The 19,311-nt window shown below is 35.0% G+C and overlaps 1 protein-coding gene across 1 annotated transcript in view; it reads right to left on the reverse strand.

The window, feature by feature from the left end:
- Positions 1-527: 527 nt before the first annotated feature.
- Positions 528-19,311, reverse strand: part of LOC111799325 (protein ILITYHIA) — a 39,885-nt gene continuing 21,101 nt past the window's right edge. The window contains exons 28-60 of the mRNA XM_023682844.1: positions 18,123-18,295; positions 15,029-15,106; positions 14,805-14,952; positions 13,343-13,465; positions 13,170-13,226; positions 12,974-13,084; positions 12,683-12,874; positions 12,433-12,606; positions 11,698-11,808; positions 10,716-10,785; positions 10,543-10,621; positions 10,148-10,250; positions 9,915-10,085; positions 9,706-9,828; positions 9,518-9,631; positions 7,727-7,833; positions 7,587-7,638; positions 7,400-7,506; positions 5,931-5,990; positions 5,724-5,838; positions 5,470-5,580; positions 5,241-5,378; positions 5,038-5,160; positions 4,860-4,931; positions 4,347-4,459; positions 3,588-3,746; positions 3,198-3,294; positions 2,940-3,122; positions 2,189-2,380; positions 1,938-2,117; positions 1,700-1,832; positions 1,468-1,546; positions 528-841 (exon numbers count right to left, since the gene is read on the reverse strand). Of these exons, the coding sequence (XP_023538612.1) occupies positions 799-841; positions 1,468-1,546; positions 1,700-1,832; positions 1,938-2,117; positions 2,189-2,380; positions 2,940-3,122; positions 3,198-3,294; positions 3,588-3,746; positions 4,347-4,459; positions 4,860-4,931; positions 5,038-5,160; positions 5,241-5,378; positions 5,470-5,580; positions 5,724-5,838; positions 5,931-5,990; positions 7,400-7,506; positions 7,587-7,638; positions 7,727-7,833; positions 9,518-9,631; positions 9,706-9,828; positions 9,915-10,085; positions 10,148-10,250; positions 10,543-10,621; positions 10,716-10,785; positions 11,698-11,808; positions 12,433-12,606; positions 12,683-12,874; positions 12,974-13,084; positions 13,170-13,226; positions 13,343-13,465; positions 14,805-14,952; positions 15,029-15,106; positions 18,123-18,295 (3,891 nt within the window). The 3' untranslated portion in view covers positions 528-798. The remainder of the gene's footprint in view (positions 842-1,467; positions 1,547-1,699; positions 1,833-1,937; positions 2,118-2,188; positions 2,381-2,939; positions 3,123-3,197; positions 3,295-3,587; positions 3,747-4,346; positions 4,460-4,859; positions 4,932-5,037; positions 5,161-5,240; positions 5,379-5,469; positions 5,581-5,723; positions 5,839-5,930; positions 5,991-7,399; positions 7,507-7,586; positions 7,639-7,726; positions 7,834-9,517; positions 9,632-9,705; positions 9,829-9,914; positions 10,086-10,147; positions 10,251-10,542; positions 10,622-10,715; positions 10,786-11,697; positions 11,809-12,432; positions 12,607-12,682; positions 12,875-12,973; positions 13,085-13,169; positions 13,227-13,342; positions 13,466-14,804; positions 14,953-15,028; positions 15,107-18,122; positions 18,296-19,311) is intronic.

Consider the following 19,311-nt stretch of genomic DNA (forward strand, 5'->3'; position numbering starts at 1 on the left):
ATGTAGGAAGTGAAATAGTCATAAATGTTAGATGAACACGACTTTCAACAATGGTATGATATTATCCACTTTGAATATAAGCTCTCGTGTGACTTTACTTTACTTTGAGCTCTCCCTTGCTAAACATGTACCAGCAAAATGTACCACTTTCATACGCAAGTGATATCATTTTCATACGCATCGACCCTACACTAAATACTTTGATGCAAGAAGTGAAATAGTCATAAATGTTAGATGAACACGACTCTCAACAATGGTATGATATTATCCACTTTCAGCATAATCTCTCGAGTGGCTTTACTTTACTTTGAGTTTCTCCAAAAGATCGCAAACCAATAGAGATAGAAGACTTGACTCCTCTTTTTAATTTGTCTTAAAAGAAGAAATTGATCGATATAAGATTATATATCTTGATACGTTAAAACATTTCGCAAAATATCTTAGTGATGTGCGTTAAATTTCAAGAATAACATGTACCAAGTCTCGTTTAGCACCTTTGGTAGTTAATCCAGGTAGTTGATCAATGATTATGAAAAAAAAGCTTATGATTTCACTGAAGGATTATGAAAAATCAAAATTCATAACAAAACTAGACTCTGGTTCCTCATTTTATACATATTACAACAGAACCCCCTTTGTATTTGAGCTCATAACATCACAGCATGAACTTCACACCCAGACGAGAAAAATGGGTGTTGGCCTTTACGTATAAAATAAAATACTATCTGCTGTCTGTTTAAAGTTCTCATCAATCAATCAATTCTGTTTAATGGTAGGACAAAAAAGTTGGTCGAGAAATCAGCCACTTGCAGTTTCAGCTTCACTATCTTCACTATCGTCACTGTATTTTTACAAACAGAAGCAAACAATAATAGCCCATTAGTTTATATAGAACAGCCAAGGCATTCCAATCTTGAGAAACAAAAATAAAACTCGGACTAAAGACACTCGAATGCAGCCGAGGAAAGCAAGAATCCAAAGAGATAGAAAAAGCTAAAAACAATCCACTAGGCGGTGTGTCAGCAGGACACTGAGCTCTGAAAGAGGGTAGATTGTGAGATCCCACATCGGTTGAGGAGGAGATCGAAACATTCTTTATAAGGATGTGGAAACCTCTCACTAGCAGATGCGTTTTAAATTAAAACCTTGAAGGGAAGCCCAAAAGGAAAAGTTCGGGCTGTTACAAGAGTTCTGAACTACTATAGATAGAAAAAACTAAAAACAATCCACAAAGCGGTGTGTCAACGAGGACACTGAGCCCCAAAGGGGGGCGGATTATGAGATCCCACATCAGTTGGGGAGAACAAACATTCTTTATAAGGGTGTGGAAACCTCTCATCAGCAAACACGTTTTAAAACCGTGAAGGGAAGACCAAAAGCATAAGAGTTTAGGCCCCATGAACTTTTCAGTTGAATTTAAAATTTTATGAAAAACATATAAAGATTAAAATGTATGACAAGGTATACCTCAGCTCTGGTAACTTTGATAATCGTCTAGCTTCAAGGCCCGTGATAAATCTTTGAGCAGCTTGAACATTTTCGCTACCTAAAAACATAAAAGAAAAAGCCAAAGCCAAATACTCCAATTTCAGTTCTTGTTAACAGTACATTAGTTGCAGAAGGAGTCGTTGATGGTCCATCAATGGATACAAGTATTGGATCGTAAAAAGGGAAATTTTAGCATAATATAGACAAATACCCCTTGTCAGCTGGAAGCAATGCAAAACACATCTTTCTGCAGCTAGCCTTACAGGAGTACTTCCATCTTTCAAACACTCGGCGAGTGCTGGACCAATTAGTGAAGCATGAGTCACGGTAAACGAAGGATTTTCCTGCAATCCACCACATTTGTAAAATGAATAATGTATTAGACACTATCACTCACAATAAATAACAACATTTTTCATGAGCGGAAGCAACAAAAAAAATTCACGTACTTTTGCTACTGCTTTGATTGCAGATAAAGCCTTCCTTCTTACTTCACTAGAATCATCTTGTAATGCTGAGACTAGGGATGTAAGAATATCAAGATTTGTAGCATTTGTAGTCGGGCTCTGTTGAATTTGATTGAGCAGAAGCCTCCCTAATGCTTTAGTAGAAGTTTCACGGATTGGGAACTGTGTTAACAAGAAGAATGTCAGCTAACAATAAACTATAATCAAACACAACCAATGATAGAGCAGAGTACCTTCTCATCTTTCAATGCGGTTTTAAGGCAAGCCAAAATAGATGAGAACATAGCAGACTGACAAACGGCAGAAGGTTTGTGCCGCAGCATGGATGATATAGTGAGCACCGACCCATGCCTAGAATGCCAGCTAGAAGAGGCCATGGATACAAGTTCCTCGAGCAGGTCGGTCAGTTCATTGTCCTCTATGTACTGGAACAAGAATATGAAAGGCACACCAAAAACAATGGTTATCAAGCACATAGCACTCATTTGTCAAAGATACTAAACATAAGTAATTAAGGTCAGTCTGTCTTTTTAACAGCCAGTCGAGGATTAATACCCTAGAATCAAAGGTGTAAATCATGAGCAGAAAAGTCGAGTCAGTAATTGCAAGGGAAGAAAGACATGACTCATGACGAGTGTGGCACGCACTCAAGTTAGTTAAAGGAAAGCTAATGCAGACTAGCCAGACTTCAATGTATATATAGATGATAGGTATAACATTGTATAGCCAGACTTCAATGTATATATAGATGATAGGTATAACATTGTACAGGAAGCAAAAATCTAAGCATAGCAGGGTAGGAGAGTCGGGAAGTCTCTCGAACTTTAAACACTACCCCCCAATTCGTTTCTTGACCAAGTAGTTAAATATTCGAACACTCCAACCCTTGTCACATATTTAACTTTCAAAATAATATAATAATAATAGTATCTAAAACTTACAAATATATATATATATATATAGTTCATAGAAATTGCACAATACCTGAGAAATAACACCCAAAATACTTGCAGCTGACATGCGAACTTGGTCATCTTCGTGATGAATCAAATCCTTCAGGTAAGTATAGACCCGAGTTCTCACTGCACTACTTACAGTCTTCCCAGCATGCTTCATGACACCTTTCAATGCAATCAAGGTTGCCTCACGGATACCACCATCAGAAGCCTGAACAATAAAGTTAGTAAGGAAGACCAATTTCAAGATTCACAATCAGAAAGACACGAAGATAACAAAAGTCACCTGTAAACTGGAAAGCAGATCACCAACTAATGGATCAATCCTCGTGCTAAGAGCACTTAGCTTTCCAAGAGCAAGCGCAGCACTGGATCGGACAGTCCTGAACACAGATCATCTTATAAGTACAAGAAATACAGCGAGCAACTTATGAGGAAAGGATTCATCCCACAAACAGTTACTAATATGCATTTCCAAAATAATCCGTAAGCTCCAATGTCAAAGCAATTGAAAGGAGATGGAAAAGGTAAAGGTGAAAGCTGTATAGCTGTATATCTATTTACATAAATTTGCTATCAACTCTTCAAGGTCCATGAATGAGTAGTGAGACTATGCATCATATTCAAATGGCTCTTAATGATAATTAATGATGATCAGAAGAATAATCTCACCAACCTTGTATTATCTTGCAGACACTTGATAAATGTGGTTTGTAGTTGAGGAAGAAAAGGTTTTAAAGCCATTCCACCTTTTCTTATTATAATGCTCAAAGTAGATAGAATGGCACTCTTCACCTGCCATGGGAAGCGATCGCCTATAATTCGGATAAGAGGCCTGAGAATATAAGAAAACATGATAGTCAAAATCAGAATTCACTTTACCCGGAACAAAAAGAAAAACTGACAGTGGAAGAATTTGTAAACATCAGAAACCATCTCATTCCAAATAAAAAGGAATCGTTTGATCAAGCTATGAATATTTAAAAACCAAGTTGCAACAATCAAAATAGTAACTGATGTTTCAATGGGATCAAGATAACATTGCATTATAAGAAAGATCGTAATGGCAAGAACTTTCCTAAATGCCTTTTCCAATAAAGGAGACGAAGACAAATTTTAAAAAAATACTGGATTGACATCAATAATCATTTAGGAAAAAGAAAAAGAAGCAGGAAAGAGTAGCTAATAAAATACCGAGTTGCTTAATTAACAAAATCAATAGTAAGTTACTAAGCAAGATAACTTTTGTACTAAGAACAAATAATAATCTGTAATAATTCCATCAAAAGGTAAGGTTCCTTTCTACAAAATGCCTTACCTTAACAGCACCACGGAATATTTGAAAATAATTGTCAATGTAAATTTTGAAAATGAATCGAGACATCAATTTAACCATGTCAATATTGATGTCTGTCAAATTTAAATTGCAATTTACCCAGTTATTTGGATGACAAACTCCTTCAGCACTTTTTCACTAGTCACTTCAATCAGCTCACCAAGGCCCAAAGCTGCCTGCTCTCTTGTTTCAGCAGACCCACTAATTAAGCCCTATACATTAGACATGCAATACAATTGCTTATAAGAATTTCCAGCATTAAAAAATAATAAATAAATAAAAAGAAAAAAACTTCGATACCAAAGTTATTATTTGTGGCTTAAACATATATATATTACTGTTTTACAAGATAAGCCTTCGACAAGAATATGGAGAACTACTGTATCTAGAATATGTCAATGAATTAAAATGTCTGTCCACAATATTTCCCTTTCAGATGTCTCAAATGGGATAATGATCATTGATTTGACAGACCCTGTCTAACGAATAGAAAAAGAGAATGTGGGATACGGGAAACTCCAATATGTTGTCTAATGGCTATAACAAGAATAAAGCACGTTGACCCATGACTACTGCCCAATCTAGACCATATGGCAAAGTGAACACAAATACCTGGAGAAATATTGGAAGCAAAGGCTGAAGAGCTTTAGGAAGACATAACCCAGGTAGCAGTATAGCCCCTCCCTGCAAACCCATTAAATGAAACAGTTAGAATAGAAAAGCAATGACAAATAATGTGAAGCGTTTGGAATACAAAAATGGACATAAAATTTCATTGTCAGAATAGTACCTTTCTTTTCCTTCGCTCCTTGTCTCTCGATGTAGATACAGCATCACGTACAAGTTTGATATACGAAGGAAGTATCTCCTTTGGGATGGAACTTACAACCCTTGATAAGGCTTCCCATGCGACCTTTTCAAAAAGGAAAGTATAACATAATTTCACAGCATAAAAATGGACAAAGAAAGTAAATAAACAAATGCCAGACATACCACAACGGTGGCTGAATCTGAGTCACTGAGCAAGACAATCAGGGTTGATATCAAGTTTGGAGCTTCGTCTACCAAATACAATTTGCTATTTTTGAAGAAGTATCCTAACAAATAAGCAGAACTTCTTCTAATAGGAGCCTGAGAGAAAATTCAACAAACGATGTCAAAGAAAACAGACACACACGCAGCACAAAAGACACTACAAATGTTCAACATTTATTAAAGGTACCTGACTATCACTGACACCTTTAAGCAGCTCAGAGATTAGAAATTCTGCACCATCTTCATCTATAACCAGCGTCACCGTTTCTGCAGCTTCTTTTGCCAATTTCTGAACTTCCTGATTTATCAATTTTAAAAATATATATATGTAAAAAAAAAAAAAATCTAGAATGTGTGTAAGATGATGGCTTTAAAGAATATGATTGAATTTTAAGGTTTAAAAAGTACTATCAACTTAAACATTCTTCATAAATAGCTTACTTCATCATCGCCACCCATTGCTGAGAGTAAAGCAGGAAGGACAGTGCCAAGGTGGACGTTCAAACCTGGGCCGGCAACCTCTGCTAAGGCTCCAAGAGCATGTGCATTGAAGGCACTATAAATTGGTATTTTATTTAACATTTAGTCGACATGAAGTCAGGCAAATATCATGAAAATAAAAGTTGAACTAGGGAAGGATGGACATACGAAAGAGGTGTATGGACAAGCTTTGGCAATATATGTGGTAGAACAGCTGTAGTTCTCACACTGAAAGAGACAAACATCATTAATTAGTTTTTTATCAAATGGGAAAAAGAAGAGGGGGCATTTAGAAGGTATAAATTTCATGTGTTAGCTTCGCATGTAAAATTCTCTAGTGTGCAGCTTTATGTCTACATATCCTGACATGAAGGATTTATATAAGATAATTGGCACAGTAGGGATTGGACAGAAAAAATAAGTTTTGACAACTTCCAATAATATAATAAAGATTCAGAAATGTATCAGCCCAATGCCAAAGATTTATTGTAACAAAGCCCGTGCCTCTTCCAGTAAACAACTTTACTATGCATGCATTAGTACAAAATAAAGAACCAGGATAAAAGTGACAAGAGGGTCTGCAACCATTGAGGAACAGGTAGGAGAAAAAATTCTTGAAAGAGAGAGAGAGAGAGAGAGAGAGAGAGAGAGATCAAAGGTAGATTAAAATTAAATTAAATCTTTCAATAAATCTTTTCTACTAGCTTTCATATCTTCTCATGCCAACATCTTTTCTCATGCCATCAACATGTCCTTATACTGTTTGGATACGTAAAGGTTGAACCATTTATATTTCTAATGTTCTTTTGCATTGTCTTGCTGGCATGTTCGATATACTTTGGATCATCTCCAATGATTCAAATAGCTACTCTCTTCAACTGCTTAATCGTCATTGCCTCTCCCCAAGGCCTCATTGGCATTGGGTAAATGCAATTAAAGCTATTATTTCAAAGATATGGTTGGCGCATAACCAAAGGCATTGGTTGGATCATTATGAAACTGCAAAATGAAGGCTTCTCTTTGCTGTTCTCATTCCAAATTATTCCACGGTCTTCTTTTCTACAAGAACTTTGTTTAAATTGGGATGCTTTTATACTAAGTTTCCTTTTTCACTTTTTCTCTCTTTCCCATTAAAGGATTTGTCTCTTTGAGCAAGTCTTTTTTCATCAATTGAATGTAACACTTGGTTTCTTGTGTTTTTTTAAGCCCACTGGCCGAAAACTATCAGGCAGTTGACAGTAAGTTATATACTTCTCTACAAAAAGCGATGCGTTCATTTTCATCATATTGGGGTAAATAATTAGGAGTGCTAGTAATCAAAATTTTACCTGTCTAGCAATTTATAAATCTGATTTAACAGCTCAATGAAAAGTCAAAAAAAAAAAAATAATAATAATAATAATAATTTCATCGATCTTCCACAAAAAATAATTTCAGTATCTGATATTTATCCGGTCTTCCACAAATTACTACAAATTACTAAAAAATAATTTTTAAAAAAATTGAGTTAATATCTCTATCTTAACACACATTTCAAATGATATTTTTCAAGGATATATTAACATTGATGCTGAATTTATCGGCATGAAACATAAGAATACGTAAACAAAAAAGATGAAAGAAAAAAGGGCCACCACCTCAAGATTTGTTTGAGACCGTCAAGGGCAGTATCTGATGTTTCCTCATCCTCCAAAGCATGAAGGAGTGTAGGAATAATTTCATCGATCGCTTGCATTCCAGCACTCTAAACATGAAGCTCAAAATCATTACTATTGAAAAATCAATATTTCCTGTTTCTAACTCTAAATGAAATATGTAACGTACCTTGTAAAGAGTGCTGAATGCTAAGCCTGCAGACACGCGAACCTCAGGCATGCTGATTAAGGATACCGAGACTTAAGTAGTTAAGTATGCCATGAGTTATCATGAAAAGAAAAAAATGAAATTAGAGAGAAAGTACAAACCTATCACAAAGGGCTGTTCGAATCGTAGGGATAAGATCCTCCATGAAGCTCAATAACTGACTTTTACCAGCACTAGTCATCACTTCACTCAACCCAATGCATACACCCTGTCAAATTCATATTCTCGATTAATAAAAATTACTTTTTTTTTTTTCTCCTTTTTTTTCTCTATATAGAGAGAAGTGAAAGGAAGGGATGCTGAATGTTCAATTACAAAATCAGGTAAATGGCAGAATACCAAGAGGGAAAAAAAAAAAAAATATATATATATATATATATATATATATATATATATATATATATATATATATATATAATAATGAATAAATAAACCATGAAGTTCATGATCAAGCAAATTTAGTTGTTTATTATCATATGAAATTAAATGATATTTTTAATATAGGAAAGAGATGCAAAAACAATCAAATTTTGATAGTTATGTATAATTTTAAGATATTATCAGTTAAGCACACATTTTAACAAAGCAATTCATCCTTGTAATATTAACTAATGAAATATACCCTTAGCATATTTTTTTTGGTCAGTTTGTGTGTAGGAATTTGAATGATCTTAAAATTCTAACAGATTTTAATTGAACATTGTCGCTTACTATAATATGAAATTGAATGGCATTTTTCTATCAAAAAAGGCTATAACCAAAATAGTCATATTTTGCAAGATTTCCTAGAATTTTGAAATAAGCTACTTAACATCAATGTTTGAAATGCCGATGTTGACAAATATCGAAGTCTCAATTTTATGAAAATGTCAATGAAAATATCTATAAAATGTAGAGGTCGATGGATAATTCTAGAAAAAAGTATAAAACAAAAAGATAAAAGAAATAAAAATCATAAATAAACATAGTACACTTTTTAAATATGTTATAATACTTATTATTAACATGGGAGGAAGAGAGGAAGATGGGGCTTCTCGGTGCAGACTTTGATGGTAAACATTGTTGAAGTTGGTGAAGAGGAGTTAATTATCTACCATGTTGTGAAGTATGCGGGTTAAATGGAGAGTGGAATATTTTAGCCCACTCTACCCGTCTCCAAGATGGTGGGCCAAACACCCCCTGAAGGTTATATTACCCCTCCATTTTCAGCCTCTCAAATGCTAAATTGAGCAAGGCCCATCAGTTGTGGAACCCTAATGGCCAAAGTTGGGACTTAAAGTTGAGGGGGGGCTGTTTTGTCAGAGAGTTGGAAGAATGGGGTATCCTTATTTCAATTTTGGAGCGTTGTAAGCTGCCTAACATTAAGTTGTAATGGTTGGAGAAATCCCTTTTGGTTAGGAGAGGGGACACCTCGTCTCTTAGCCCGTTAAATTGTAATGGTTGGCTTTTTGGAATGAAGTGGTCATCGTTTCTTATCCAAAAATAATTACATCATTTCTTTTTATACTCTTTGGAGGCTACAGATTCTACACATAGCCAATATCTGTTGGCCACTAAAATTCCGACCTTATTCACCATTCCACACCAAGATGGTATTTTTATAATTTTTAGCCACTTCTGCAACAGGATCAAAGGGCTGAGAATGTAAACTGTAAGGGGGCCCCACTATTTGTAACCAGATTTCAGGCTGACGTATGGGGGGTGGGTTTGGTTACTAATAGGGGAGTGAGAGAACGGAAAACTGGAAACTTCGGGATGAGAAGCTCTTGAATTCTTGGGTGCTGTATTTTGTTGATATATATCAGTTCTAGTCAAAATGTGAAATAGACGCTAAAAGATCTGACGATGGACTTCAAGCATGGCCTAAAATAATGATATAGCAAAGTTCTCACTTGTCTTCTGCTAGCGTTGGGATCCTTCAGCCCTTGAGATAGTATGGGAATGATCAACGGAAGTACTCTTTCCCCAAGCTTTCTCACAAGCTCACCCAATGCTCGTCCAGCAACCTAAATAAGACCCAGTCAGAAATATAGTTTCCCAACAGCAACATGGAAATCGTATGAAGTATACGAGTAAAGACCTGTCGCCTCTCGGAAGATGATGAAGCAAGAGAAGAAATTAGAGTATTCATTAGAACTGGCATTATTTCCTTGAGAGTCTTTGGAGTGTTTGCGACTATGGTTTTCCAAACATGCAGAGCAGCCTGACAAGATATAAAAAAATTAATATCCTTATACCATACAATGTCAACAACAAAAAGTATATACACAACTTATAATCCAGTATTACCTGTCGAACTGAAATGCTAACATCAGTTCTAACCATATATAGGGCAGAAAGTATTTCATCCCGCTTTTCTCGACCAAGAACCTCAATAATAGCACGTCCATGGGCTTCAGTGCTAGAACCTTCATCATCACTACCACCCTCAAGCAATGCTTTTCCAGATGTTCCAGCAACCTGCAAAACAGAAGTTGAGACACATGCGTACGCTACACGCACACACACAGATTAACATGTACCTTAAATAAGAGATCACCCAACAGTTCGACAGAACTCTGTCGAATACGCCAGCTGTCATTAAAGATACCATCTTCCACAGCAGGGAGGAGCAATGGTAAAGATCTGAAAATAATAAACCATCATTTTCTATGCAAACCGCATATTGGAAAATTTTAAAGCTTCTAAATATAATCACTGGTTAATCCAAGAAGAGCCTAAATAAACAAAAATTATACAATTCATATACACATAAAAATAGTATTTCTACTGGGAAAAATTAAGGATGAATGGCAGTTCTATTTCTTCTAATTCCCTTATGAAAGAAGAAAATAGTAAACGATAGACGATTTAACTATTCATATTATTATTTCTGTGTGTGCATGTGTGTATGGATTTAAAATTCAATAGTAATTACGTTGCTGCATAGTGCTCAACCAGAACATGCCCAGCGCCTAATGCTGCATCCCGCACTGATTCATTCTCATCAGCAAGACCTATAAAATTGTTATAGAAAACAATAAGAAATAAATGTCTTAACAGATGGTATTTCTTAAATATTGCCATAACTGTATATTTTGTGGTACTAACCATCGAGAATTGCAGGCAACACCTGCTGCAAATAGTTCTGGAATTGAACGCCCAGTGACCTTGGCAAGTACTGTAATCAAGTTGAAATAAAATTTGAATAGTGAAAATAAAAAAAGACAATTGAAGAAGGATGTTCACGGATAAAAGACAAAGACAACGGAACAAATCATTTTCTATAGGACGTGTTCATGCAAGTATAAGCCGAAAAATATGTTGATTGCTTTTGAATATAAGATCAAAGTTGTATTTCATGGTTTTAGAATTTTAGAATGTGTTTGAAAAGAAAATTTAGAAACTAGATCCAAATTTAAAAATTTGTTCAAATTATGTTTGATATTGCAGTTATAAACTATAAATGTAGTCGTAATACTAAGTTGTATCACAACTATTAATAATTAATCTGTTAAGATGTTTTATTTTATAAATGTTGTATAATTATCATTTTACAATGTTATAAAGTTTATAATTTATTGTGTTGTGCATATTTTAATTTTAACAAAATTAAAATGACTTAATAACATGAAATAATATATTTATCAAAGATTTTGTCCTTTTTAATGCAATTCCATATTTTAAACTTTTAAATTAAAAATCTAGATTCATTAAAAAAATACATTTTTTACTACTTGGATTATAAAATTCATTCGTTGAATATATTTGACTTAGTACATCTAAAAACATAACACACAAGTCAAAGTGATCATAGCTTCAATGTACTCCACCCACCCAGAATGTTGTTGAACTCAAAAAAAAAAAAAAAANAAAAAAAAAAAAAAAAAAAAAAAAAAAAAAAAAAAAAAAGAAAAATCATTAGGATGGCATATTGAAAACTTTAATTATCAAACAAATATCTAACATGTATCAAATTAGAGTTAAAATTCTGAGGGATTAATTCATGCATATTTTTCCTCCTAATTCATTCTTGACAATAACATCTATAGAGCAGGTAAAACATGAAACCTTCAAAAGAAAGTTGAATTACCTTGAAAAGTGTTAAATATCCATCACGGACAGGTGCTCTCTGATGAGAACAGTTTTTAATAATATCCGGAAGCACAAGATCGAAGTATTCAATTCCAAGAGCAGCTAAAACCTAGAAACAAACAAACAACAAACAACAATCGAAAACACATATTATTAAAAAATAATAATAGTGTTATAATATAAGTAGCAATAAGAGCAGAAGTATTATTAATACTAAATTATAAATATCGAGTATCATCGAAGATCAAGCTCCCACGTACTTTCTTGTTTTATCCTTTAAAACCATTTTTAGTTTTCTATAATACAGAAAGCTTAGAAACACAATTAAGTCAATTCTTTCTTATACTAAATTGACCTACAATCGTCTTGGTATTACTAAATGGACCTACCCTAGTCATCAACAACTAAAAAGTTGATTTCAGTGTAAAAGGTAACTAATAAAGTGATGAACCAAAAATATGAAGCTATAGAACCAATAGAAATATATAAGATGAAATTGGAATAGAAAAAAAAATGGAAAAGCATGCATCCGGACATTCACATCTTTGAATGGGAAAAACTCCACATTACCACATGTCTAGTGAAGCCTATCAATTAGTCTAAATATACACTAAAAAAAGTAGCGTAAAAATGCATGATTAAAACGCAATCAGTCAAATTAGGAATAACTGACATATGGCTAAATAATAAACAAATAAATAAGTAACATGATGTTAATTGTAAGAATTCTAACCTCACTCAATCCTTGGGCAGCACCAGAGCGCTCAACATTACTATTCTCAGATTTAAGTGTATCAAACAACCATGGTACTAGATCGGGGAAGTTTTCCTCTCCCATTCCCCTGATGAGGGATCCAATTGCCCGAGCAGCAACTGAACGTACTTCCGGAATTGGATCAACTAAGACCTGTCCTCATCACAAAATTTAAAATTAGAAAGAAGAAAGAATACAGTGCAAGAATAAAGTAAATGGGGATGACAACCTTTTTTACTTCAGGAAGTAGCAGCCCAGTATAAGGAATCATATCCTTCGGTTCTGTGACTAAGGAACACATATTTCCAGCAATTTGGGCTGCTTTTTTTTTTGTCTCAGCACTTCTCTCCCTTAGCCCTCTGTGCACTATGGGCACCAATAGTGCAAGGGAAGGGGCATCAATTGAATTAATAAAAGTTGTCTGCAATAAGTTAATGGAAATTTAGCAGGCAAAAAGGCAAATAAGTTTGCTAATGTTAACTGAAAATCCGTCCTAAATCTTATCTTCAATCAATCTTACTTGCAGAAGAATGTCAAGAGAATATTTAGTATAATCATTTGGATCAGTAAGACCCATTAGAAGCGTAGGAACAAGTGCAGATATTTCTGGATTCTTTATGACACTTCCAACCTAAAAGAAACAAACAATGAAAGATGTTAGTAGAAATTAGAAAACCATAAAGATCCGATGATTTTAAATGGCTCAAAATTATTACTTGTTGAAGGGCTGTTTGTGCTGCTGACTGGACTTTGGGATGAGTATCTGTGAGAACCTGCAGTTTTTTTGTAGGGGGAAAATGTAATCTTAATCAAGCTCATATACTTACCCTTTTTTTTCAATGGTTACATAATGAAACTAAAATGGAAACTAACAAATCATGGCACATACCTCTGTCAACTTCGGCACTATCTTAGGAAGGCATTGAGACAACTGTTGCGGAGCACAATATGCCATAGCACCAAGCAACTGTACACTGCTTTGCTTTGTTCTCCATGCTTTATCTTCAAGACCCTGCACAGAGAGAGAACAATAGAGAACTTAGGCACCGAAGGGTAATTAGAAAAGTAAACTCTCGTATAGAAAGCAAGAAAGCTAGATTAAATTACTGATAAGACATCGGTAAAAATGCCAGAAACCATATTCTCGGCTCATCCATGGATACATCCCAGTCCTCTACTTTTAGTAAAAATACATATTAAACAGTTGAAATTGTAACATAGGCCCCAAAGGGATGATGTTTTGTTTTGTTGCCCATGCTATTCTCAGTTCATTAAAATCCAGCTCAAACATTGATCTATTCTCATTCTATCAATGTTGGAAGAGACGATTTGTATAGCTCTTTATGGCAATGATTTTATACATGCTGTATTACAAAATTGTAGATCATTAACTTGGTCACCCACTTTCAACTCTCCAGTCAAGCATAAACCTAATATTGCATTTGTCAGTCAAGATAATGAACGTCTCCAAGTAGGCACATGGTCTGCCAGTTTAACACGACCAACATAGTGAATTCAAGTTCTCATATATGAGCTAAATAGAGAAAGTTGAAGCCTGAAGGATTCAATAAAAGAACAAATTGCTCTTCTTATGCATCAAAACGGACCATGTCGATAGTCTCTACAATAAATAATTGGTTTAAATATTATTTTCGTCTGTGTTTTGGTTCATTTTAGTCCCTGTATTTTCAAACAATTATTTTGGTTCCATATTTTTAAAAACTGACCAATATGATCACTATTTGAAAATTTTAAACATAAATTTTACACAAAATGAACCATTTAAATCAAATTCTGAAAAATTTAGCTAGTGAAATTAGTTAGTATTATTGCATTTTAGTTACTCAACCTCCCATTCTACCCCAATTTGTCCTGAAATTCTCTTTAACCAAGCATGCCATGAAACTGGGTCTAGCAAAACACTTACCGTGGTATTAGTCCCAATAATCCATCAAGTTTTTCAATGTTTGAGGCCTCAGTCGTATAGCCTTGTTTTAGTTGGCTTGTGCATAGGATCTATTAGCCTTGTTATAATTTGGATCACCTTTTTTGCATTCCAAGAATCTTAAGGTGTGTTTCCATATTTAGCTTAATCATTTTTGTATCTTTGTTTTAAATACAAAAGTTCACCACCTATCAAAATGATTAAAGAAAACATAATATCAAATATACTAAAAGAAAATATTTTGAGAAAATATGAGAAAATACACATAAATAGGCAGCATAAAATGTAACAATTCAATGCATAAGCAGCAGACATTAAAGAGAAACCTTTACGACTGACAAAAGAGACGTAAGAATATCATAAGTTGTTTATCCAGAAGTTCTAGAACAAAAATAATTATAATCACCTTCAAAAGAGAGGGCAATACAAGCTTCACACCCTGAGCGGTAAGATGAGACATCATTGCACGGGCAGCACATTCAGCAGCTTCACGAATTGCAACAACTTGATCAGAGAATGACACTAAAAGAAACGGCAACATCTGGATCACATACCTGAGAAATCACATATCAGTTACGAGAAGGAGAAAAAACAATAGATAAAGATACTATGTCTAGGATATCTACTCACGGTTCAAATAGTCTTCCAAGTGTTTCACAAAGACATTCAAATGCCAGTAAAGCTCCTTCACGGCGTTTCGCTGAATTCCTGTGGTTCATCAATTCACATAAAACGTAATGAACCCACACAAAGCATTAAAGAAAACTTTTCCACTCCTTTTGCATCATGGTCATTATTATACAAAATAATTTATATTTATATTCTTATGTTTCTAGGTAAATGCACTTGATCCCACATTCATGAGTGGAAGAGTACTTGTATGAATCATTTTCCAACAGTTGCATCACTATATTCATTCAACAAAAATGTATACTTTTACATATTACTTGCAGATATATACCAATACTGAGAAATAACTTCCACTGATGAAAATATTTTATATGTGATTTCAAATTGCAAAAGCATTGCCATATACCACTTGATATGATACCCAAATTCATTGTCATATCTTGAACCGACATGTAGAAAAGAATGGCATGATTGAATGAGTTGTGATGGCCGACAACACCCCATGACTTGGGATGGCGTCAAGACATATGCACCATACTAATTGGGAACCAAGATGAGATGATGATATGCAACATTGCATTGAGAGACCTTGACCCCGAGCAGAGGTAAGGTCGAGCCAAATGACTTGGCCTAGTGTAGAGGTAAGTCAATTGAGTCGCAGATAACTGAACAAGCACGCGTAGGCGGCGTGTGTGGTCAAACAATCTTGGATACCATACAAGTGATGTTCGGAGGACCAAGATAGACCTTGCCTAAGGTTCGACGAGACCACAAAGTCGGACGATAAAGCAATATGGGGATTGGGTTCCCTTAAAGTTGGTCAAGATCACGACGTAGCAAGGTTGAAAAAGAATGACTGTGACACAAGACACACAATCAAGGAAACCTAACCATGAAACGCCCACCCTTTTTGGCAATATTCTCATTGCGACTCCTTCCAACAAAGCTTCTCCATAGTCGGTCACAAATTGGCATTGTCACCCATGCCACCGCTTGTTCATTTGTTGTTTCATGTACACTATGGATCTCTAGAAGAACTTCTGCTTTTCTATGGGTTTCAATGGTCTTCATCCACCTTTCGATTTTGTGTTTTATTTGAGTTTGATCATTTTGTCTTCTTTGATGCATTGGAAGTGAAGAGTTGGTTAATCAGCAATTTGACTTCTTCATATGGGGTGAAAAGGATGAGTGTTTTGTTCAAGGAATGATTAATAGAAAGAAAATTACTTCTTTCCCTCTCTTACGTTGGTTTGTATGTTTCTTGGTTGAACTATTGCAATCTCCTATACACTTGTTTTTTTAGTAAGAAAGTTTTGATTACCCTACCTCTAGAGAAAGAAACAATGTTCACGTTCCTTGTTGGCTTTGAAAAGAAAGGATGGATTGCTATTTGGGAGATGGTAAGAAAATTTCTATTAATACAGGGGAAGTTGAAGCATTCAGCACCTGTTTTTGCTACTCATATTTAGGAAGTTGTTTTGTCAAAGGATGTTAAGGTGAAAAGCAAGCATGAACTAACTACATAGATTGTTTAGCTGCTGTATTTGGAGTTCAGAAAAGTATTTGTGGCTCCATCCCACCAAAATTGGCATCCAGGACAGAAATATCGAAAAAAACTTCCCTCCGTTTTGATGATATAGCTTCTTTAGACCCTCCACGCAAGAGAACTTTGAATCAGATTATGGAAGAAAGTTTTGTTTTACCAAAATTGAAGAAGATTTGTTGATAGCACTTGAGGGTTCAAAGGTCCTTACGATGCATGAGAAGCAAGTTAATTCAAATGATCATTATATTTTAAATGACCTTAATATTGTTGGGCAAGAAGTTAGTAATCCTCCTATTCTGAATGGGGGGTATTAATGCTATTAATTCCTTGGTGACTTCTTCACAACCAAAGCCAATATTTATAATAGCTTTCCCTCAGTATTATACTCGAGAAAATGAGCTTCGTTCTTTCATTGAACATTCAGAGTCAAACGGGGATGCTTGAGAGGAACTTTGTTTTCACCTTATCACTTGTTAATCAAATCTGTTAGAGCCCCCACACTAGAGGTTCCAAGCTGCGAAAATCTGTATATTCTACTAAGATTTTTAGCCAATTACAAGTTACCAGGTTAAAGCACAGTTCACCAAGGGTGTCTTAAGACACTCATTAACTAAGAAGAAAAGAGCATACTGACCAGATGGAGAATGAAATGTTAGTTTAAGTAGCGAGGAATGTGTTTCTAGTATTACTCGAATAGAGCATACTGACCAGTTTTGTAGAGGATTCATTTGTAGCAGCTTTCGAAAATCTATTTTCGAATGAAGTTAATGAGCAAGGTCTCATTGTGTCTAGTGGAGTACTTTCTGCACAGACTTCTCCCCAAATTTTCTTCTCTTGTTGAGGTCTATGGATTGTAGATGTTCACAATTCCCATTCCGTAACCAACCGTCAAAGCACATTAGTGTTCATCTTCTCTCACTAATGTAACTCTTCTCATGGATTAGTCGCTAGAAAGTACTCTATGGTGCTGATTTTCAATTGAGGCCAGTTTTTCGTCTGGGTCAATCTTCTCATTTCCTCTTCAATTATTAGTTGGTTTTGTCAGCAGGTGTGAGGAGCAATTTTTTGTTTATCCTCTTCTTCAGGATTATTTTCTTAGATGGGCAGGGTTTCTTAGTTCAAGTATCAGTAATCTGAAGGGTAACTACAAGGTCAGGCTTCCAGGTTTTGAAGAAAGAAGGAATCGAGAAGAATCAGTATCATATCTGATTATGTTGGCTGTGTTATCATTTTGTCAGTTGTCAGTCACCTGGACTAATCATGGAGCTCTCTACTAAAGCCTCTTGTTGGATTGTTTTGTAGTTCCTTCTTTTTCGTTTCTTTTCACAGTTGGGTAACAAATTGTTTCGTTTTTAGACTCCTGTTGTATTTGATTTCACAGTTTGGTCTTGTTTTTGTTGTTGCCTTCTTCCCTCCCTCGTGGAGGTGCACTCTTTGAGCTCTCTTTTCAAATTTTTAATGAAAAGTATCATTTCTTGTTCAAAAGAAATCAACCAGCTATCCGTATAACTTGAATTAGTAATAAGATTGGATCTTGATGGAACAAACCTGTCTGCGAAAGCATCTCGTATCACAGAAACTATTCCATACTTCTTAAGGCTTGTGATTCCAAATCCCTTAACAACTCCAGCAAGACCAAATGCTGCTCCTCGACGTTCCCCATACTTTTCACTCTTCATGAGCTGATCCAAAAGCCTTGAAACAAGAGCTGGGGCATCATCCTAATGAAACAAAATACCAGAGGAGAAAAAGAAAACCAATAATCAAATGAAGGGGAAAAATGAAGATATCAAATGAAAATTTACGTTGGCAAACAACTTTACAACATAAAACAATAATCCACAATTGAACAAGATCAGACAATCTCAGAAGTATTTATCAAACAGGAAGTTGAGTCCCAAAGATACAATATTTTACAAGAAGATAACAAGATTTATTTTATTTTATTTTTGGTGAGAGTGATTCTGTGGATGATGGGGAGCATAAGAACAAAGATGCATAATTTCTCAAAACAAACCAAATAACATATTGGGGGTCGGGGGTAGAGAGAACCCCTGCCCAACTAATTACTTCTCCATTTTCCCAGATTTGTAAAAAATCCTAGTTCAATTGTTTTGGCAGGTCTTCACCATTCATAGGTTTCGGTCTTTGTTAAATTCATTTTAATTCTAAACTTTTTTGTCTTTTCCTCAAGAAGATATAATAAAATTTATCTCACTGGCAGACAAACCTCTCCAATGTACTTTCTTCCCGAAGGAAGATAGCAAAATCTTGTGTAGAATTCACTAACTTTTCACATCCAGATACTTATAAACGAAAAGAAAGCTCAGAGATTGTTTTACCATAAGTTTATAGCAGCCAAACTACCAGAGACTAGCTAAATAAGCTGTAGTTACAAACGGTATGACAATGTAACTTAATAGAAAACAAAAAAGTTCGTGTCTGACATATCCTAAAAAATTATGGATATATAAGAGAGAATTGCTTAAGTGCATTCCATTCTACATAAGCATGCAGGTAATCCAAAATCATCAAAGGCGCAAAACATACAGATAATGATTCCACGTCAAGACATCTCGACTTGAAAAAATGCAATGTCACAAAACTGCCCAGTCTTCTCTCTCTTTTTTATTTATTCAAAAAGACTCGTGGATGGATCAAGAACACCTCTATCATAGAATTCAATAAGCCCGAGTGCCAAATCCTAATGAAGGAAGTCCCCATGGTCCTTGCCGAT

This window comes from Cucurbita pepo, chromosome LG07 (assembly GCF_002806865.2).
Source record: "Cucurbita pepo subsp. pepo cultivar mu-cu-16 chromosome LG07, ASM280686v2, whole genome shotgun sequence".
NCBI lineage: Eukaryota > Viridiplantae > Streptophyta > Magnoliopsida > Cucurbitales > Cucurbitaceae > Cucurbita > Cucurbita pepo.